General features: G+C 40.4%; 1 protein-coding gene and 2 long non-coding RNA genes across 3 annotated transcripts; all 3 read left to right on the forward strand.

The window, feature by feature from the left end:
* The first annotated feature begins 250 nt into the window (after positions 1–250).
* Positions 251–1,492, forward strand: LOC306832168. The gene is made up of 3 exons (XR_013780188.1): positions 251–370; positions 1,156–1,280; positions 1,424–1,492. It is a non-coding gene; the product is annotated as an uncharacterized lncRNA (long non-coding RNA).
* Positions 1,493–2,266: 774 nt separating this feature from the next.
* LOC306832165 (uncharacterized protein) lies at positions 2,267–4,356 on the forward strand. Its single transcript, XM_079356615.1, has 5 exons — positions 2,267–2,533; positions 2,625–2,845; positions 3,123–3,267; positions 3,560–3,669; positions 3,802–4,356. The coding sequence occupies exons 2-5, from the start codon at positions 2,780–2,782 to the stop codon at positions 4,111–4,113; spliced, it is 633 nt and encodes a 210-aa protein (XP_079212741.1). The 5' UTR covers positions 2,267–2,533; positions 2,625–2,779; the 3' UTR covers positions 4,114–4,356.
* A 12,493-nt stretch (positions 4,357–16,849) lies between these two features.
* LOC306832173 lies at positions 16,850–17,464 on the forward strand. Its single transcript, XR_013780193.1, has 3 exons — positions 16,850–17,090; positions 17,168–17,226; positions 17,313–17,464. It is a non-coding gene; the product is annotated as an uncharacterized lncRNA (long non-coding RNA).
* The last annotated feature ends 6,339 nt before the right edge of the window (positions 17,465–23,803 follow it).

Consider the following 23,803-nt stretch of genomic DNA (forward strand, 5'->3'; position numbering starts at 1 on the left):
TCAGCATAGGGGAGTTCTCTGAATTAAGCTCCTTTTTAATATTATATACAACGTAATTTATTGGAGGGGCTGGTTGCTAAATCTTTAAATATTATGCATGAATTTCAAATTATGACTCCATCAGTTAATACAATTCTCCCTTCGTACAATATCTATAACACGTCACCCCCATTTTATCACATGGTACATTCCAAATGCGCCCAAAGGGGTCAGTGGCGGGCTGCGGGTCAAAGGCGGTCAGTTGTAGAGGGCTAACTGCTATATGAACTTGGACTGTTGGAAATTTGGACTGTTGGAAACGGACTGGAAATGGAAGAAGATGGAAGTGTTGTTTCGGGGATGGATATGACAACCTATGCAGTATTGAAAGGTAACGTACATTTGCTTTTGACTGTCTTTGCAAGTTAAGCTAATTGTAAGGTTAGCTAACAAGTGCTAATGCTAACTGTAAAGCAGTTAGCTTGCTGACCTTGTTAATGTAAAAAAAACTTTTATAGTCGAATGAACGGTTGTTTCTTTGATGTTCTTTATATCGTTTTATTGGCTGAAATTGATGGAAGAAACAAATTGTGGGTAGTTGGCTTAATTTAACTTTGGCCTGTTTTGTTAGCTAATGTTAGCATGGTTTTTGCGGTATCTATGTGGCGATGGCGGGAGGGTGTGGAACTAGCATACCGGTTAGTGCTGGGTATGTGTGCACTCAAAAGAGAGAAGCCAGTTTCATGCCAAAGGCGCAGGCCGCCAGTAGCGGCAAACCCATTCATTGTGTATGTGGTAACTCAGCGCAAGTTGCCATTAGGCGCAGAGCAGTGCGCCCTTGCGTCAGTTACCACATACACAACGAATGGGTTTGCCGCCACTGGCGGCCTGCGCTTTTGGCGTGAAACCGGCTTGAGTTCAGCATAAGATGGAGATTGTGGGTGGCCATACTCACTGTAACTTATGAGAAGCACTAGTTGATGTGCTAAAATCATTTGCGATTTTATTGGAAATTGCATGCCGACTTAAATTAAATGTCATTCATATTCCTGCTTCAGAAGTTTCTCTGCTGCCGCCATCAGCACATTCTCACCCTTTCAAATACAGATTGTGACATGCCAACCAGGTTATACCAAAAAAACGTATATTTACAGTGTAATTGTATGTGTTTTTCAGCTGCTAATGTTAGCACAGAAATGCTTTCCAGTCTCTCCAAGGAGGACTTGCGGGACCTCTTTCCAGGGCCTGAGCACTTTTTCAGGAGGAGGGCCATTTGGAGGACCATACATGGTGAAAATGAGGTGATATTAGATTTGTACATTGTGTGAATATTCAACTATGCTGTGTTATAACATCAGTGAAACATTTACTTTTTTGTGTTGTTGTTTCTAGTGCACTATTATTCACTTAAAGTTTATGTGAGATAAATGCTTGTATTTTTCAGTATGAACAATTAGACCAGCCGCGCCCAGGCACCTCTGGAGCTTGTGATGCCACCTCTACTCCCACTACCTCAACCCCTTCATCCTTCTCAGCCCCAGGAGACAGTGTCAGCAGAACTGTACAGCTTGTAAGTCCTCAGTTTGTTGTATACACAGACACGGAGCTGGAGCAGTCAAGAACCACCTTCTTTGAAAAACAGCGTGCTGGAGAAGAAGGTGACTATACACTCTCCAAAGAGCTTCGCTGTCGCTTAATAAGGAATACAGTAACAAGCATGATTGCCATCAAGAGAGCCGCAGGGGATGACTTCCAATGTCCATGCAGCCGTGAGTTATCTGCAATGGCTAAGCGTCTAATTGAGTACTACCCAATGCTGCGGGACAGATCTGCAGCCAGTGGAGCTGAGTGGGTAGGTGGATATGCTTTATTCAGGATCACTGCTTTTATAGCTTGATTTAATTTTGATTAATGTGATTCTTACTCTCTGTATTTTTGTCAGGAATCTGTGAAGAAGCAGCTTTTAAAAAGGGTCCAGAATGTGACGCCCACCAAAAGGAAACGGGGAGCTACTCCTTCGAGAAAGAGGCGACGGGCCATCAGCAACAAGAGCAGCAGCCTGGAGTCATCCACTGATGAAGGTGGGTCCATTGCTTCAACTTTGATCTTGGAAAGATCACCACAGTCTGGAGGCAGTTCCCCAGAGGCTGAACAGTTGGATGCTAAGAGCACATATTGAGACTGTGTTTTTGTATTACAACTACTATCAGTATTGACAAGAGAGAATTCCTTTATTTATTTATTTTAATTTATTACATTTCATATCTCTTAGAACCTCACTTTAAAACTACAAGATTTATAATAAGTGTGCTACTTCAGACATTTATTAATAAATCAGTAAACATTTACTGACAAGATTAAAATGTACTATTTAAAATGGGCTAATGTCTGTAACTCACTAACATGCTACTTCACCTGTATTTTAAATGAATATTAATTATCAAATTTATTTTTGTCATGGTAACAGCCTCAGGTTCTGGTTCTGGTGGTTCAGCTGGAAAGAGGAGAAGGAGGGAGAACACTCCTGTTGACTTGACACTTTATTCATCTGAAAGTAAGTAACTTTGAATATTTGTATGTTTCTTCAAACTGTAATGGTAGAAACACAAATCTTGATTTCATTTGTAATTTCATTTCAACAATAGGGCCTGAAACTACTGACAGCCCACAGAACCAGGCAAGACACTACAAAGTTCTGCAGGAGCTATACAAATTCAGGCCCAGACCCAACAAGAAGGATGTTGCCTAACTGTTGGACCTCGAATACCAAGCAAGACGGGCTTACATTAACTCTGATGTTATGAAGGAGCAGGACAGGCCTACCAAGATACTTCAAGCATATCCCTGCTTCAGAGAAGTGGATCATGTAAGCAAATCAAATCATTTTCACTGATTTATATTTAATGTGAACTAGTAAGTCATTAGTTTGCACATTATAAAATGTTATCCATTTTTTCATTTTTAATATGAAGGAAGTGGATATTTGCCAGTTCTGTTTTGCACAAATTGTTTCATAATTCATAAAGCAGGTTAGTCCATAATTTCCACTTCCATTTAGGTCTAGAAACAGTTTACTTGCTAGATTTTGACTGGAATGTAGATTTTAAAAGATATTTTTCTATCTATCTGTCCTCCTGTGGTAGATAATGGATGAACTGCAGCGGATCCTCGATCAAGGAAACTCTCAATTCATACCCGAACTGAAGAACCGCTGGGGGACCTTTTGTGAGAAGATCCAGTTTTATGGAGTTTTCAAAAAAGTCATGAGACCTCCACTGGCAGATAAAGGTAATCACACACTTGATAGAGAATCCATAGGCTGGCCACAGTAGTGCTGTTTGTGCTACTCAGTGTCAGACATCCACCAAGTGTTCACTATTTACATAACTTGTCAGCCATCCTCACCACTCCCACCATGTGCTTTATTAATTTTATCACATACAGCTCACTGCTCCTTGCTGTCTCTCCCAACCACACTCACTAATGTTTCTTGACACGTTGCTCTTTCTTTGTTTCCATGTTGTTGTTTTTTGAACAAGTGATTTCAGTAAATACAATTACACTGTTTTGTTTTTCACAGTTAAGCAGACCATTGCCACAATGAAAGCTTTGCCAGACATCTTCCCATCACCTGTTGCTCCACCCAAGAAGTTAGGGCACGCAAGTGAGGCTATGCTTCACATCCTCAAGGTAAGAAATTCATACATGTATGGCAGTTTTTCATGTACTTTACAGTATACAGTTTTTCATATATTTTACTACTTGGCTCTAGTGTCTAAACAGTGATTTGTTATTGGGATTATATTTCTATTTGTGTTTCAGTCTGCAGAAGACGCCAACACCTTTCTTCAGACTAGACCTCTCTCCAGCCCTGTGGTGATTGTCTGCGAGACCAACTGCATTCTGGCCATTGGAACCATGCCTGTGCTGATCTTCCCAAAGGAGGACATCTCTGACAGTGTGATGTACATCATGGCATGCTATTACACCTTTCACCTCACATACCCAAAGTGCCTAGCCACACTCCTCTCTGTACTCCAGACTGAAGTCCTCATGGATGCCATTCATGACAGAGACATGACTTCTTCATACAAAAAAGGTATGGCTGAGTGGAGGAAGTTCATCACTGAGTAGGCTTGTACATTGATCTCCACTTCCAGTAGATGTTGGATCATCTGGTTTGTTTAGTACGGCACTTTCCTCTGTCAAATGTTTATTGTTATACATTTTACAGTACTGTTTGCATAGCCATGAACAGCCATATCTTTGCTGTTATTAATTGTTTTATTGGCTGAAACTGTTCAAAGGAACACATTGTGAGTAATTATGATGATTTGTTCTGTTCAAGTGCACCTTAAATAAAGAGGTGAAAAGAAATGATATTCATGTCTTCATTTAAGTAAGTGACATTTCCTGTTGTAGTACTGTCAGGATCACTGATGATTAAGCACTAATATTTATGAATTCCACAGCTTTTGGCTCAATTCAAGAAAATGATCCTACATATTGAGAAAAATATTCTTAAATATTGTCTTTCAATCAAGAAAAGTACAATAGTTTTTAGTATAACTTTGCTGGTTTCAAGAAATGTAATGCCTCGTGTATAGCATTATGTCAAGATGGTGGAACTAGCATTTACTTAATTTAAGAATATTTGTCAACATATAGAGAAAATAAGTCTCATATATTTTATTTGTATCAAGAAAAATGCACTTGTTATTAGTAAAAAATCACTAATTTTAAGGTATTTCTGGGTTCATTCGGGTTAGATATATTTACTTGTTTTTTAGAATCTTGACGAGCCTAATTTTCTTGTTCTGTTGGCAGATAATTTTGCTTATTTTAAGTAATATTCCCCTAATTTTTGTATTTTTTTTTCTTGTTTTTGAAAGCTGACTTTTTGCAGTGTAGTATCAACTGCTTTGCACACTGATTACACTTAGTTTTTTAAGTTCAATACAATTAATGCCAAGTTGATTTAACTTAAAATCATCAGTAATAACATTTTTTTTTAGTGATTACACTACACATTGCTTTGTCCAATTACTCCACTTAATACCTTAAAGTACATTTATGATTATATTTGTTTAATTAACCCAGAAAACTAAATAAAGAAAACATCAAAACGTTAAATACAGAAGTACATTCTTTTTATTTCCATTTTTTAAACAGTGGAAAAATGTAATTTGCAACAGAAGAATGTTTTTCACAAACGTAAGTAAGTAAGTTACAAACGTGAACATTGAATGCCTGTTTTAACAGGTGCACTTCGGCATGCGAGCAGTAATAGTCAGTACTGAATAAAACTTCCCAGCACTGGGTTTTACTTCACATAAAAAACTTAAAAAAGGTAAAACAAGTTATGTCGCACCATTTTTTTTTTAAATGGGTTAATCACTACCAACCCATCTCGGTCTGTAATTTTTCAGTGGATTTGTGAAGACTTTTGTTAAGATACAGCATTATGTGTAACGGCTCTCCGTTCAAGTAGAAACTAGACATCTTGAACAAGTATTGTGGGAAATTACCTAGACTCTCAGGAGACATCTCTGAACAGAGGTGTCAGAGAGCCACAGGAGGGCCTCCTCTTTCGCAGACAGTACCATACGAATGTAAATGTTATTTGATTATCACAGAGTCACTGTCTCCAGACAGACAGAATACACTAAACTTTAAACAACCATTGTAATGTAAGATCACCATTTGTTAAGTGTAAGGTCACCTCCCCATATCTCTCTGTATTGTATAAAAGGACTTGTAATGTAAAGGTTCGAGAGAAGATGCTCTGGCCTCTCCTCCGTGCTGCACGTATTAAAAGAGATCTGATTCAAGCGCCACCGTGAAGTTCTTCTTTTGAGAATTAGCAACTCTCCACCTCGTAAAAGGAGAATTTTCCACGACATTATGGCGACGAGAGGATGGGATAGACGTTCCGCTGATTGTTCCCTGAGACTGAACTGAAGGAGCTGCCGGACGGGGAAATTCCGCTCCGACAAACGGAGATTTTGGATCCCACCTGACGTCAGATACAGGGTGCAGACAGCGGACGCTCTATCTAAGTGAGTACGGCGTTTGAATCATTTGCTCAATTTGTAAAAGCCTAGGTAGCTGAAACGTAATTTAAGTCCTTTGGGGTGGTTTCAGTTATGCTCTTCGGGTCCATATAGTGTTTTATGGACGCCATGCCCATGTAATGCCGGTCTTGGAGGTTTATGTTTTGGTAATTCCCATACCCTGCGCGGTGATGGAGGTTGATGTGTAGTGTGTTTTGTTGATGTGTTGTGCGTTTTATATGTTTAGAGTGTCTTAAACGAGAAAAGTTAAGAAAAAGAAAAAACGAAAAATGAAACTAAAATATCTAACGAACAGCACGAGGCTGTCTGCACTTAAAGAATAAAACATGCGAAACAACGATTATTATAGATATACAAGGCCCCACTAAAATAAAATGGGCGTATGAGTGATAATCAAAAATAAAAACTTTGTTTGCGACATTCAGTGTCTGGCATGCAGATTGTATGCTATTGAGGTGCGTTGCTCGGAACTTATGTGTCATACAAACCACCTGGCTGAATTAAGTTTGCGCAAAGTTTTAGTGTGTTTGATAAGATCCAACCATACACTGTATGGGAAGATCAGTGTGATTGTGTGCTCTGTGTGAGTGATAAGCCCATTCAAAGTTTAAGCAAACCTGTCCCAGTGAGTCACTGAAAACATGGGGAATAAAACCGGGAAGTTAAAAATGCTAGATGACCCTCTTTCAGGTCCTGCTAAAATAATGTCAGAAAAATGGGGGAAAAGTGTTGTTAAGGATGTTCCACTTTGGCACCATATAACTGAGGGGGTGTTTCCAATTAAAGGTACATTAAGCACAGAATGTTTAGAAAGATGTAGAGTTATGTTGGAAGAAAAGAAACAGAAAGTAGGGAAGAAAGGTATTGACTGGCAAGCTTTCCAAAAATGGGAAAGAGAAGCAGAAATTAAAGAAGAAAAATCACTCGCAGGATTAATGATAAAAAAGAAAGCAGAAGAGGAAGTAGAAGAAGACGGTTTGTGTGAAAGTAAAGAGCAAAAGAAACGTAGGGCAAGAGAAAGAAATCTGCCTCCTCCATATGCTCTCCCTGCCAGTACTGCCCAGCCGTCGACACCTCCTCCAGAAGCGGGGGTCAATGCAGCCCCTGCAGCTCAGACTACTCAGAGTGACACAGGGGGGGGGGCAAAATAACATGTACCCTGACCTTTCAGCTCTCGCTCTGACTCCCATCACAGAACCAGATAACTCTGTTTGTCCAAAAAAGACTTTCTCTCCAGCGGCCGCATCTTTTGATTACTGTTTGCGGAGTCAAGGGGACAAGAGGAATGTACACCAGATGCCTATGATGATGTTCCCTAACCCTCAGCCACAACCACCGGGGGATGATGCAAATTCCCACTGGGAACCAGAGGTTTTGGTATACAGACCATGGCAACCAGATGAACTAAAGGAGGTCGCAGAGACATTGCCTGACCCACAAAGGACCGGAGGTGAGAGATGGATAAAAGCAATGCAACAATTATTGTCCATGTATGAACCAACCCTCAAGGAAGTGGAAGCAGTTTGTCGTAGGTTTTTCAAGCTCCGTTGGACCAACATCAGACCAACTGGCTGGTCCACAGACCCACAGGTTAGAACCAGAGAGTATTCAACCATGATGAACTCCTTGTATGAGGCTGTGCGCACCGTTTTTCCCCTAAGAATATGCTGGCCTGAAATCCACAACACTAAACAAAAGGAAGGTGAGCCTGCTGTTGACTATCGTACACGTATGGAAATTGTCTTCGCAGCTCACTCTGGCATCGACACAGACAATGTGGTACACAGTGATCTGCTAAAAGCGGCGTTGATTAATGGTCTCCATCCGGGACTGAAGAATCGTGTCATGGCTACTTGTGTAGGCTGGGAAACAGAGCCCATGACAACTGTATGGACACATGTTTTGCACGCTGAAAGAAATCAAATTGATTTGGATTTTAAACAAGCAAAGAAACTTCAATCGGCTCAGATGATGTATTACCAGAGAAGTAACCCGCAGGAACCAGGACAAAGACGGCAGTCACAAAAGAACAACAATGGCATGAGGAGCAGAGGAGGGAGGAGAGAGGGGCCACACAGATCACTTCAAAGGAGGTATGATGACACTGACAGACAAAAGATACAGTGTTGCAGGTGTGAAGGCTTTGGACATTTGTCACGTGTTTGCGCTACCCCTGACTCTTCTGGAGGAGAAAGGAAGGAGTCAAGAGAAACCTGGCCACATGCTCCACCGCAGGGACTCTCCATTCAGGCTCCAGGACTCCCCTTGATGCAGCCATAGGAAATGGAGGAGGCAGGTCAGAGTAGTGAGCAGCACATAAACACACACACACAATCAAAGATACATGAAGCCACAGAGAAACCTGTTGTAACGTATCAGCAATGTGTACAGCTAACACTAGATTCTAAAACACCCCCTAATTTAGTTCTTAAAGTACAAGGTGTTAATGTGACATTCCTCGTTGACTCAGGAGCAGAGGTCTCTGTAATTCAATGTAAGATTCTCCCTAACGCCCCTAGGACAACTAAAGTCCTAAAAACAGTATCAGGCATCCCAGGATTTGAACCCATATCTGAACCACTAATGGTCTGTTTTGGAGATTACAGAGGAGACCATCCATTTTTACTTTCTGATGTGTGCCCTGTAAATTTACTGGGCCGAGACCTCATGTGTGCTCTAAGCATTGAAGTACACTGTGACCCTGCAGGTATCAAATTAACATGTGCTACTGCTGGGTTATACCCATTTTGCATTTATAGGAGTGATTATCATTACTCTTGGGACCTTGTAAAACCTAGTGATATAGACAAGCTACTGTGTATGATGCCTTCAGTGTCGGAGTCTCCTGACTGTTTTCAATGTGTGTCACATGTTTCATCAGGTACAAAAAATTACAAATATGAAGAACTTTGGAACAAAGCACGAGAAAATGATACCATAAACATTGACAAAATTTTTATAGGGTCAAAGTTCGCAGCTGCATCTGTTTGCCTTTCTGAATCTCAACAAAAGCTATTCATGACACAGGGCTCTGTGCCTCACATTTGTTTAACAAAAAGTTCAGGCATTGACTCAATGACCATAGGAATGTTGGTTAAAAAAGCTTTGGAGATTCTGGATTGGGAAAAACAAACAGATGGTAGCTTTTATTCTGATTCACTAAAGATTACATTTTTTTCAGTAAAAATCAATGCAGAAGTCATTCGCACCGTTCACACACACACACCAGAAGTGAAAATTATGCCATTGACTGTTGAGCAGGAAGCAATGCTGTCAACAGTACCCGAAGAATTATGGGCTAAAAGCAAGTTTGATTTTGGTAACATAAAAGGCGCAAGTCCTGTCATTGTCTATTCAAAATCAATGTTTAGACCTTGTAAAAGACAATACCCGCTCAGCCCTGAAGCTGTTGAGGGCATTGCTCCTGTTATACAGTCACTCATAGACAAAGGTGCCGTTGTGGAATGTCCTAATTCACCATGTAACACCCCCATCCTTCCTGTAAAGAAACCAAATGGGGGGTGGAGACCTGTGCAAGACCTTAGGGTAATTAATGAAGCAGTTCAACACCCAGCCCCAACAGTGCCAAATGTTACAACAATGATGTCACAAGTTCCAGCAAATTCATGTTGGTTTACTGTAATTGATTTAGCAAATGCATATTTCAGCATTCCTGTTCATCCTGACTCACAATTCTGGTTTGCTTTCACTTTTAATGGAAAAAGGTACACTTGGACGCGGATGCCACAGGGTTTTGCCTCCAGTCCCACTCTCTTTGCTGCGGCTGTAGCTGAGAACCTGTCGCATTGGCGGCCAATGTGTGGCAGTACACTTGTTCAGTATTTTGACGACCTTTTGATCTGTTCTCATACACAAGAGGATTGTCGGACTGATACAGTGTCTCTGCTCTGTTTTCTGGCAGACAACGGTCATAAGGTATCAAAAGACAAGCTGCAGCTTGTTGCACAATCAGTGTGTTATCTTGGTCATATAATAACACCAGAAGGTCGTACATTAGGTCCTGACCGCATCCAAGCAATTTTAGATGTTCCTAAACCTCTTACAAAAAAACAAATGATGTCTTTTCTGGGTTTAGCAGGGTATTGCCGTCCATGGATTCGTGATTTTGCGGAGATCTCCCAACCCCTGTATGACATCACACATGGGGGTAGACATTTGGCCATGACTGACTTTCTGACTTGGACTCCTGATGCAGAAAAAGCTTTAACTGACTTGAAACAAGCTTTGTCAAGTTCCCCTTGCCTAGGACTACCAGACACCACAAAACCGTTTAATCTTTTTGTTTCTGAACGTAATGGTTTTATGACAGCAGTTCTAACTCAGACACATGGTGACAAACAACGACCAGTGGGATATTTTTCTAAAAAAATTTCCACAACAGAGAGAGGTATGGTTGCATGTCTCAGAGCTGTAGCTGCTGCTACCGAAGCAGTTCTGGCCACAGTTGACATTGTCGCTATGTGCCGTCTTACTGTACATGTCCCACATGCTGTCCATTCACTTATCTTACAGGCAAAAACTGCCCACCTAACCCCAGCTAGACTGTTACATTGGCAAAATGTACTACTGACAATGGCTCATGTAACTTTAAAACGATGTACAGTCCTTAACCCGTCAACCTTGCTCCCTACGGCCCAAGATGGAGAACCACACCCCTGTCTGGAAGTGGTGGATACAGTGTCAAAACCAAGAGATGCACTCTTTGACACTCCTCTTATAAACCCTGACTCTGTGTTCTTTGTAGATGGTTCTGCTATGAGAAATCCAACAGATGGATCCCCTTGTGTCTCATATGCAGTATGTACTAACCATGCTATAATTGAAAGTGCTAAACTTCCAAGTAACCTGTCTGCTCAGGCAGCTGAACTATTTGCAATAACTCGTGCTTTCATTCTAGGGACCGGAAAAAATATCACAGTACATACTGACTCTCAATATGCATTTAATGTATGTCATGATTACCATGCATTATGGAAAAATAGAGGGTTTCTTACATCTACAGGAAAACCTATTGCTCACAGAAGTCTAATCATAAACCTATTGTCTGCATTACTTCTACCTGTGTCAGTAGCAGTATGCAAATGTAAAGCTCATACAGGTGCTAATGACCCAGTGTCACTGGGAAATGCAGCTGCAGATGCAGCTGCGAAAACTGCTGCTCTCTCACCTGTCTCCCCCACTCTACAAATGCCTTTATCTGTCAATAACGATGTTTTTTCTCTCAATGATGTCTCTCTGCTTCAAACAGGAGCTGATGCTGGAGAAAAAACTCTATGGCAAAAGAAAAGGTGTATTGAACTTCCATCGGGCCTCTGGGTTGGTGAAAACGGCCTCCCAGTACTGCCAAAAGCCATATTCCCTTTCTTGGCAAAGTTGACACATGGGCTAGACCATGTGTCAAAAGGAGGGATGATTGGTATTGTAAATAAATTATGGAATGCGCCAGGATTTTCTATTTTTGCGAAAAATGTTTGTAAAAACTGTGTGATTTGTGCAACTTACAATGTCGGCAGAGGTGTCGCAATGCCTCTGTCAGCCCATCCAAAACCTGAAGGTCCTTTTGAACATTTAATGATGGATTTTATTGAACTCACTCCTTGTAGGGGGTACAAATATTGTCTCGTTATTGTGGACATGTTTTCAAAATGGATTGAATGTTTTCCATGTAAACATGTGTAACGGATATGATTTTGTGCGTGTTTAGGGCTCAAGGATGACAACACAGATCACTGTTCTCCAGCTTTTATTCATTAATGGTCTTCTGATTCTCTCTACGTGCACTCTGCTCCCTCAGCAATGCGGAGTAGCAATGTCACAGTAAAAAAACATTTTAAAACAACGGTTTTAACACCTCTCTTCATAACAATGAGTAAATCATAAACAAATGCCACCTGGTGGCCACATTAATACAGTGCAGTGGGGTGGAATAACTAAACAGAGACAAACTTTACAATTTAAAATAAAAACACATACACATACCTGTAGAAGACATTAATCTCACATTAATGGTCTTCTGATTCTCTCTACGTGCACTCTGCTCCTAAACATGCAGACAAGAACAGCGTTTATACAAGCTGTGCTGCAAAATATACGTCACACAAAATTCGCGCCAAAACGGTGGAAACAAAAACGTTCATAAAACTTATTATAACGGTCAAAACAACACAAAACAGCTTTATAACGTGATATTGTACAGCAGTAAGCAACATACACCAGAGGCTATGACATAAATAGCTAGATTTATGGAGCGAACAACACAATATCGCAGCAGTTTACATCTAACACAACTTACCCTCAGCAATGCGGAGTAGCAATGTGAGGGGAGTGACGGGAGAAGCTACGGAAGCCCAGGAGGAGCTATGGAAACCCAGGAGGCTCAAACTAGGTAGAGTGCAAAAAGGACTACAGGCAAATAAGTCAAACAATCAAAAATAAGAGTGACTCATTAAAATAAAATTCACAAATACTTATTACGCCAACAAACATGAATTTAAAGTAATAATAATAAAAGTGCATTTTTAACTCTGTTACACATGCAACAGCGATCTCAGTAGCAAAATCATTGTTGAGGGAAATAATTCCCCGTTGGGGTCTTCCCTCAAAAATAACGAGTGATAATGGATCACACTTTGTGAACAATGTTATTCAAAACATCTCCGAAAGCCTGCAAATAAATTTAAAAACACATTGTGCTTATCATCCAGCAAGTGGAGGTGCAGTGGAACGAGCTAACCAAACCCTAAAAACAAAACTGACTAAACTAATGGCAGAAACAAATTTGTCATGGGTTGAGGTTTTACCACTTGCACTGATGTTTATGAGAGGCCGCCCACATAAGACAACTGGACTGTCTCCTTATGAGATAATTACCGGCCGTCCAATGAGAATGATTAACACACCGTTTCCTCAGAACAGATTGACCCTCACCGGATTGGATGATGACATGATAAGCTATTGTTGTGCACTCAACCATACTTTGAAGCTTATCTTCCCTAAGGTAAAAGCAGCCCTTCCAGAGCCTGCATTGATGCAGCTCCACAACATCCAGCCTGGAGATTGGGTAGTGGTAAAAGACCTGAGAAGGAAGAACTGGCGTCAACCACGGTGGACAGGACCACATCAGGTGCTGCTGACAACACCCACTGCGGTTCGAATAACTGAGAGAGACACCTGGATCCATGCATCTCACTGCAAACCTTTTCCGAGCCATGACACCGACGGGAGAAAGGCGATCTAACCTACGGAGTGCTGAGAGAGGACGCCGTGGGACATTTTCATCACCAACTGATTCACTATACTGATACTTAGACACCCCATCTCTTACAGAAGGGTAAACATGGACTGTGTGCAACAACAGATGAAGACACAAGATTCAACACAGGATCGGAACATCCAACAAGGGCATGATCTAAAAACTTGCCACAGAGAACTGTTTCAACAACATAAGTGCCTATTTTGTTATTATTTTGTTTTGTTTTTGTTTTATTTTTACTTTTTATTTGTTTTCATTCATTTTCACTGTAACGAACAGTCTGTTTTATAATGACCTTGTATGGTAATTTCTACAAATGTTGTGTTGACACTTTGTGTCAAGAGGGAGGAATGTGGGAAATTACCTAGACTCTCAGGAGACATCTCTGAACAGAGGTGTCAGAGAGCCACAGGAGGGCCTCCTCTTTCGCAGACAGTACCATACGAATGTAAATGTTATTTGATTATCACAGAGTCACTGTCTCCAGACAGACAGAATACACTAAACTTTAAACAACCATTGTAATGTAAGATCACCATTTGTTAAGTGTAAGGTCACCTCCCCATATCTCTCTGTATTGTATAAAAGGACTTGTAATGTAAAGGTTCGAGAGAAGATGCTCTGGCCTCTCCTCCGTGCTGCACGTATTAAAAGAGATCTGATTTAAGCGCCACCGTGAAGTAATTCTTTTGAGAATTAGCAACTCTCCACCTCGTAAAAGGAGAATTTTCCACGACAGTATAAATGATGGGACCTGCCCTTCTGACGCAACTGTTAAGAAACTTTAAAACTTACAATGCAAAGAGTGCACAACAGCAAACATAAACATGTCATAAAATGCCTACCTGGAACTTACAAGGTAAGCAGATTTTTCAGTGTTTGAATTTTTGGTGCCAGCTCACTTTTACCCAGGTTCAGTAGCACTTGCTGGACAAAGTGGAAAGTGTACTTCATGGACTTTGGGTAGTCCAGGTGAAGGGCATAAATCAGTCCAAAAAGGATGCAGAAGGCCTGAGGCAGGTTGGACAGTTCCTTCATGACAACATTTCCTTCCAAGATTATGCCCACTCTGGATGGGTTCAGCTGATGATGTTCCTCATCTACGCACAGGATTCCCACTGCAGTCTGACTGAATGATTCCTAGTCAGCGACAGCATAGCAAAGAAAGAGAGAGATGGACCAGGAGAGAACATAATCATTAAGCTTCATCCTATATAAACTGTACTTTAAGTAATTATCCCCCCCTCCCAATCTTTTCAGCATGACTGGGACTGTCCCTAGCTACAAAGCCAGCAAACCATATTGTATACAATTTGAAATTAAGTTACTTACTGTGTTGGTCCTGAAGAAGTCTGAGGGATCATCCCCCAAGATAACTGGCAGGCCCCGAACACATATGCGTCTGGTCTCAGTGGGCTCAGTAGTCTAAAATGTACTCAAAAGAACACAAGTTAGCTGAAGATATTTACATGTATTTGTCAATTAAATGCCAGAACTTTCACCACAATTTTTAGAACATCATTTGAAATTTCCTGGCTAGGCAGACAAGAGGACACAATATGAAGGGAAATGAAGGAGGAAGAAGATGGACAGATGAGAAGAACAGAAGAGAAGATATGAAGCAAAAAAGGAGAGGAGCAAAGCACAGGTTAAGATACAGGAGATTCAAGAAAAAGGAGGACACTTAAGAATGTACAGAAAAAAAGACAGGAAAGAAGAGCGGAAAGGAAAGGAGAAGAATAAAGAGATGACAAAAAAGGTACCAGGGAAAAGATAAAGAAAAGCTACCCCCACCCAATAACATTTATGTTCTTAAAACTGTACTTGGGAAAAACAAATAAAACTGTACCTTTCAGACGAGTAATAGTAGATGTTTTTTTACTTTGACATGTTTCGACCGTCATCTGCAGTCTTTCTCAGAGGCGTCAGCTGATCGCTGTGACGTATCCTTATATGTTGTTCTTCCTAGGAGTGGTCAACCTGACGGATCTCACAGGTCTATCAGGCTGGCCGCGCCCCCCGCTGTCCAATGGTCTCTGGAGGAGAGAGTCCCAGGTGTGGGACAGCATGAATGCTCTCTCGTCCCAGTAGCCCAGCTAGCGGGGAAAAACCACCATCAACTGAAAAAAACCATCTCCTACTATTACTCGTCTGAAAAAAGAAACCTGAGAATAATGCCTATTTTCTGTTGTTTATGTTATAGTGTTAGATATGTAAAGAATTACATATGCATCTTATATAATAAAGAAGTTGAAAGACAACCTACCTTTGCTTGACGTAAAAGCTCGGCCAAAAGCTTGCCGGTCAGGCCTCTCTTCTTCTTGAAGAGGCTTATCAGGCTTGGGGAAACACGGTCAAGAGCTTCAAAGAAGTCCTCTCTAAGATTTTTCCCTACCACTCTGCTGAACTCGTGAAACACCTGAAAAATAAAACATAGCAAACCACGTATAAGTCCAGTTATATAACCACTACACATTACAAGATTTCGGTTGTTTTCAAAATAAAAGCTCATTATACTATAAACACGAGTTTGAAACAGGATGTTCACTGTGGTCGGTCTTGCACATGCCTACTAGATTACAGGGGCTGTGAATTCAGAGTCACAGTGTGATATAAAAATCTAAGTAAGCATTTTTACTGGGTGCAAATCTAGTAAATACTCCTGAGTGCAGGATGAGCCCTAAAACATACGAAACTGGAAGAGAAGAAACTGATTTTAATGTAAAAACACTCAATAATCAATATGATTTTTTAAAACTTATATTTGGCAGAAAAAAGATAAATTAACAAGCAACAACAGAACACAGGTTTAAAATTTCAGTAAATTTCATGAGGCCTTCTGGTTGTGGTTAGGGCTAAACTTAATTATTTGAGTGCATTAAACTTAAAGTTATTCACAAAATCAACTTTTTCTACAGATCAGTAGAACATACTTAATTTTTTTTAGTAATGAAACAAAATTTTCAAATTTAAATACATTGTACTTAATATTTTTTTGTAGATATGACATCCGGGCATATGAAAAGCATACTGAAAGCCCTTTTTGGAAGACGTTTTGCTACTTTAAAGGATAACTTCAGGATTTTGAACCAGGGCTGAATTTAGCATTGGCTGGCAGTGCAACTGAATGATAGGAACCATTCATGCCTGAAACCAGAAGTAAGTTTGAACGGGGATGTGTGGGTAATTTTGATTTGTGTAAAAAATATGCCAATGAAAGTGTTTGTTTTGCTACTAACATGTTCGGATTGTTATAGTAAGTATTATCGAGACAACCTGTACCATTTTATTTGTGTCGTCGCTTCATGCCCTTATTTATATCCTGTTAGGAGTCTGTGTTAGGGGTGAATGTGATGGGCTACGACTGCCACCAAGATGAGCTTGGTTGTAGCCCCAGAACAAACATTTGATTCTGAGACAGTTGTGATTCTTCTGTCCTTCTGACTGAGTTGGATAGACCTGCAGGAGGACAAGAAGATAACAATAACGCCTCACCCTTGGCGGCTTTGGCGAAGGGGGGGAAGAGTGTAGCGATCCAGCTGTACTGACATCATTCATTCATCAACTAGTTCATTCATTCACCAATCCAGCCGTTCACGCCCACCTAGCACCAATCATCCAATAACGCACGATTTAAAACCACCCCTCCAAACACTCGCGTTCAGGACTACTGAAGAGACACACATCAACCCATTTAAAAACTAAAATACTCTTACCTGCTTGCGGAAGTATCTGCTGTTAAAACCATTGATCGCTGCCTCTTGGTAAGAGCTAAATAAAGTTAGCGTCAATAACATTCCAAACGTTCTCTGTTTAAACTCGTGATTTTATAACTCCGCAGAATAACGAGCTTCATCACAGCCGTGTCATCCCTGACATCTCAGACTCTACTGACGGGAGGTACAGTGACTTCTTATTTAGTAAAGTTTAAAAATGATTTTGTGTGTTCCAAAAAGTCACATTGTTGTTTTCCGGATTGTTTGCAGGGTGGGAATCCGTGGTAAAACCCGGACTGGATCTTTTATTAAGTGGATTGAAAACGGAAAGGATTGACTGAACGGGTGGTGGATTATGTGGAATGGATTGTCCTCAAACAATTTCAAATACACAAACTGAAAACGGAACTAGTGTCTGTTGTATTTGTTGTTATATTTAATGAAAATTGTTTTGAAACTGTTGTTTATGCATGTTTGTTGTGCGGGTTAAGGTATCTTGGTTCAAGTTTAACACATTATTATTTGTCAGACTGACTCTGACTGGCACCCCTTCCTTTAAGACCAGACCCGTTACAAACTACTGTGAATTAAGTTGGATCAGAGAATACACAAAAAGCAAGTAAGAGGGCCAATGCAAAAGGTACACTCTGCAACTCACTGAGTACAGTCACCCCTTCCAGAATGATTCCAACATCTTCTGGGTCATCATTGGGCTCTGCACCATTGTGTCGCATGACATAGATGCCATAGACGGTCTCTGCCATGGCTGCCTGACTGTTTTCATCATCCACCTGTGGCAAAACAAAGAAAAAGAAGAAGAAAACTGAAATTAGCACATATTAAATCACCAAAACAAATTCATGAGACAAGCTGATATTACATTTCTTACAATTTTTAAAGCTGATAATCCACAAGGAATCTCTATTGATTCTGAAAGTGATCATTTCCTTACTAAGGTAAATTAACATACCTTGTTTTCCTTCACCAGCTTCTCTACTTCAAATTGAAGCATTTTAAATTGAATCTGAAGATTACCACACTTATATTCAGGGTTCTCAACATTTTGTAACTAAAGGTCCAGCACTGATTGATAAAACATTTCCGCGGACCATTTTTATAACTTTTATGTGACTTTATTTGTATTTTTTGTCACCGTATGTATTTTGCAAAGTTTTTTGTGATTTTGTTTTGACTTGCAATGCTTTTTGCTTTTTTATTAACGCAATATCACATAGCTTCACGCTGTCATTTCTATAACGTTTTTTGGGCTTCTTTTCCATGACATGTTTAGCATTTGAAGCATCTGAGGCCCACTCGACGGCCCTCTGTGGCCTACTGGTGGGCTGTGATCCAGTGTTTGAGAATAGCTGCCTTATATGATTATGTATCTTTTTAAAGTCACCATTCTCAGTGATCCAACAAAATAGTCTGCCAAAGGGTAGTCATCAGCCAGTTCATTAAGCTCAATCAAAACTGTTTCTCTGGCTGGACATGGACTCAGCTCAAAGGCTCTGAAGTGTTCCCTGTACCATCCAGAAAGTCTTCTCACCATGAAACAGTCTCTCCTGTACAACACAAATCTGAAGAATCTCTCCAAAATCAGGCAGTCCACTTGTAGACCCATAAACCACAAGCATTCCATTTCTGAATGTTACACCCTTGCTTGACACACATTTAGTAAGGTGAACAATAGTTGTGCCGGGGAAGTTCTCGTAAATAGTCTGTGCTATTTCTTGTTTCAAAACATCCACAGGAACTGTTGAGACGTTTGTGATCTCAAGACCAGTTCTTTCAAAACTGGACGAACTGAGGTGATATGACATCATTTTCTGATGCTTAGTGGCTAGCGAGAGGGGCACGTTTTTAAAGCAGTTGGTCTGTCGAATGACCTGCTTAAAAAAACTATGCTTTGCCTCAAATCGCAGGGTCCAGTGTCCCACAAGGGCACCAAAAGTCCTGATCAATTGGGGATAGTCGCACTCTAGCGATGATGTCACGCACTCTAGCTCTGAACATCCCACCACATACATACCCATTCAAAAAGAGAGAAAACTGTAAAAAAACATCACCAAACATTTGGAGGTATAGTTTAAAAAGGATAAAAGATAGCAAAACAATGTAAATGTAGTAAAAGTAGCAGAAAAACGTGTGAACGTTTTAAAGTAAAAATGAAGTTTCTACGTTGAACAGAGCAAAAGTTATAAGGCTGAGAAGAAGGTTGAAAAGTTTAAACGTTTCCAATTCATTTCAATGGGGCAGAATTTTCTGGAAAAAGTGAAATAACTTAAAAAGTAAAAGTAGTAAAAACGTGAAAAGATATAGCCATAATGAGCAGAAAAAAGCTGAACAGTATGATAGTTGAACGGCGAAAGTAGCACGGTTGAAGAGTAGTAGACCAGCGAAAAACGTACGGAAGTGGGAGAATAATAAGTATAAAGATTAGGATAACAATAGAAAGAATATAATTAGAAAAAATGCTCACAAAAATACTAACTTAACAAACAAAAATGTGTACATGTGTGTAGCTGCTGTAGTGTTTTACAGTGTTTTTGTAGTTCATCTGTGAAGCTGCACTTACGTTTCGGCGTTTTGTGTGCAATCAATGCTGCTCCGCTGTCAGCTGTGTTGCCCTGTCAGGTGTTGCCGCTGTCAGCTGTTCCCTGTGAATGCGCACGGCGCAGAGCCGCCCACAAAGCAGTCTCTCGAGAATTATGTCACGCAACGAAGTAGCTACCGTAGTATTTTGCGCCGGTCAATTTAAGTACAAACTTCATGGTTCCATGAAAGACACTTTCTTTAAAAAACAAACAAACACATATATTCATAATATTACATGTGTCATCCAGTAATAATAGATCCCTAGACCTTGATAAGTCAATCATCTGTCAACATGTTCGAATGTGGCGCTGACCCGACAAGGTGGAGCTAAACCCTGCAGTCCGTTGATTGGTTGAAAAAAATCGTCACTTCCCGTGTTACGTCGGTAAACAAAACTCCGCCGTGTTTAAAGCATTGACTGTAACACAGCTGATTGTTTACGTGTGTATTTCTCCTCGCCGATCACAGCCTTCTCTGAAACAAAGCTTGATTGAGTTCTTGTAATAAAGAGTCACATGTCAGTGACAGAGAAGATGAACTGCTGGATGTCTTCCAGCGTTGGTTTTGTTTATGTTGCGTTTTTCTCCTTTGTTGAATTCATTAGTTAGCGGTTAGCTGCTATCATATGACGCTATTTACATAACGGCTATCGTCATCCGGCTGACACGCCGTCTACCAAATAGGGCACAGGTGGCTGTAGAAACGCAAACAGGATCAGGTTTAAGCTTTTCAGTACCGGTATTCGGCAAACATATTCTTTGCCAGAATTAGAATGTAGCCTAATCAGATATTTAGCGCACCCGTGTAGTAAGCACGTCTATTAAATGTAGATATTTGCACGGCCTAGGTCAAGCCGTGCAATAATTTCAAGGCCGTGTTTTTTTTAAATAGGCCGTGCAAAAAGCGGTTTCGCGGTAGGCTACCTAAATCTATGGTCCTACATGAAATATGGATTTATCGCGACAGGTGATTCCCACGCACCAAGCCCGCTCTGCATAATATGCGGCAACCGGCTCTCCAATGAGGCAATGAAGCCTTCAAAACTCAGGGCTCTCATTGATTCAGGGTTATGGTGAGTTATATATTTTCATGGACTTTATTTTATTTTTGATTTGTTTGTGGAGTATCTTATTGTGAAGGCATGCTTAAGCGTTACCATAGTGACCCGAGAGCGTGGGGACAGAGAGGATGTTACTGATGTTATGTTGTTGGCGCATTTCATGAAACGCTGTTAATAAAGTTCCATAGGATTACACAGTGGATTCACGTTTATTATTATATTTTACAAAATAGCACGTTGATCGTATCATTTTATTGTGTTGTATTTTTCCGCCACACCTTAGAGGCCGGTCCTTGAAAATATTGTCTGACATTGAACCGGTCCGTGGCGCAAAAAAGGTTGGGGACCGCTGCCCTAACACACACTAAAAGCTGAACAACGCTCCTGAGTAATTAAACTAGTTCAACTAGTTACCTCGTTAGTAGTAACGAAACTTGCTGGTGGGTGTGGACTGTAGCTGTTTCCGTTCAACGTTCGTGAAGCTTTTTTTCGGCCTGCCATCTTGGAATTTTGATGTCATTTGCAACCAGAGTCTGCACAGCAGGGTCCGGTGGGAGGAGCCATGGCAACACGCCCCGCCCATTTACCCTCTACCACTCTGATAGCTTACGCAGCCCAGCTACACCAAGAACTTAAGAATCTTTACGGAGGGAAATTCATCTACCGACCATAGAGGTGAGTACAAAACCACCATATATTTCAAGTCAAATAATCTATCTATCACTCTTTGGGTTATTAAACCTTTTATTTATGGCAAAAAAACGAACTAAAACTATTTTTAGCTAAGTTAGCAACATAAGCTGTGTACAGATCTAACATATGCTGGTGAAAATATGTTATATGATAGAAAGTAGTGGTGCACATAGTACTAAAGTTATATCTGCGGTCAGTAGTTACTTCAGTTCTATGTACATTTACACAAAAATTGAGTACTGTAAATTCCGGACTATAAGCCGCTACTTTTTTGTTACGTTTTGAACACTGCGGCTTTTACAAGGATGTGGCTTATTTATGTATTTTTCTTGCGGGACAATGAGCTTCTGCCGCAAAAACATTTCACCTCGTCGCGTTGGATCTTAATATCAGTCATTTTGCGCTTCATGCACGCACCCTCATCATGGAAGACACACGGAGAAATACATATGATGCAGCTTTCATGTTAAAGGCGATCGACCTGGCTGTCACAGAAGCTAAAAGAGCTACTGCACGTAAAGTTGACACTGACAGCAACAACGAAAAAGAGACTGAGGAAGTGAGTAATGAAGTCATTCTGAGGCAGTGAATGGATGGACTTTTTCTTGTGAAATGTATTACTGTATTAAGGTAATCTTTTTCATCAGCCGTGTTACAGACACTATTCGATAAAGGATTTCCAGTAGGCTTCGTATTTGCGGATGTTACCGGTAGCCTACGTATTTAATTAAAAGTTAAAACAATGTTTTTGTGTCACGTCTTTCTGTGTAAATAGCTCTGTTACAACGTGGACACCTGCGGCTTATAATCAAGTGAGGCTTATATATGTACAAATACATTTATTTACTTATTTTTAGCCGGTGCAGCTTATATCCAGGCGCGCTCAATAGTATGTGTTTCTGTGCATAGCTGTGGAGTTGGTAAATGAATCTGTTCCCATTCAACTAAACGTCCCCAGCCATGAAACGAAGGAGACCCTAGAAATGATGAGAGTGCCACTCCTCTCAGAGGTAAAGAAAAGAAACAATGAAGATAAGGTGGCAATGATGATGGACAAGACCTTTGCCCACAGAAGGCACAAAGTAGTTCAAAATGCACCCATGATAGCCGATTTCAAAACGAGGTGGCCAGGACTCTTCCATGTGCGTGAGGTAAGTGAAGCGACCTCCTCTGTTTTTTTGAGTATCTAGTATACAATTAATACTTAAAGACTGCATGCTATGTACCACATGGAATCCAATAACTCATGAAGAAATGCTTTGCTGAAGACCAGCACTCTGTATTTGTATTGCATGACTGAACTGTTGTATAAAATTTGAGGTTTGTGTACCTTTGCTTTATTTCTTTGTATTCACAGGTGTGTGCAGAATTCAAAGGAATCACAACTGTCCATCTGCAGTCTTAAGTTTTTTTTCCCAGCTGGATGTTCCGTATGCACAACTGATGAAGGCATATAGCAAGAAAGGTGGAATTATCGGGAGAAGGCTCAAGAACGTCATGGTAACCATGACCCAGGTATGATTACCATGTAAACATAACAGAAACTTTTCAACCAGTCAATATAGTTTTGTTCAAGTTTCTTTAAATAAACATATTGTTAATCATTACAGTTAATCGCTGTGGGGAGAATGTAGCCTTAAGGTGTTTTTTCCCAGAGAGTCCATCTTCAGTAGGTTTTTGTGGGAAACAATCATTATCTGGTTAAAGGATAGCTTTGGGATTTTTTAACCTGGGCTGTAATTAGGATTAGCTGGCAGTGCAACTGAATGATAGGAACCAAAATCAGGCCAATTGGCACTGTACTCACTAAGTTTAATTTTTGCCTGAAAGCAAAACTAGGTTTAAACAGGGATGTGCCGGTAATTTCTATTTGTGTCAAAAGTATGTCAATAAGTGTTTTTCTTTAAAAATGTTTGTTCTGGGGCTACAACCAAGCTCCTCTTGGTGGCAGTTGTAGCCCTTCACATTCACCCCTAACATAGACTCCTAACAGGATATAAATAAGGGCATTAAGCGACGACACAAATAAAATGGTACAGGTTGTCTCGATAATACTTACTATAACAATCCGAACATGTTAGTAGCAAAACAAACACTTTCATTGGCATATTTTTTACACAAATCAAAATTACCCACACATCCCCGTTCAAACTTACTTCTGGTTTCAGGCATAAATGGTTCCTATCATTCAGTTGCACTGCCAACCAATGCTAAATTCAGCCCAGGTTCAAAAATCCTGAAGTTATCCTTTAAAGTAGCAAAACGTCTGCCAAAAGGGCTTTCAGTATGCTTTTCAGTATAATAAATATATGTCATTAGATGTGTGAAACCCATTCTACTGGTTTGTTTAAATTGTGTTTCAAATGTGTGTGTGTGTGTGTTTCTATTCTCTGATCTGCAGAACGATGGG

This window comes from Symphodus melops (assembly GCF_947650265.1).
Source record: "Symphodus melops genome assembly, chromosome: 11".
NCBI classification, from domain to species: Eukaryota; Metazoa; Chordata; class Actinopteri; order Labriformes; family Labridae; genus Symphodus; species Symphodus melops.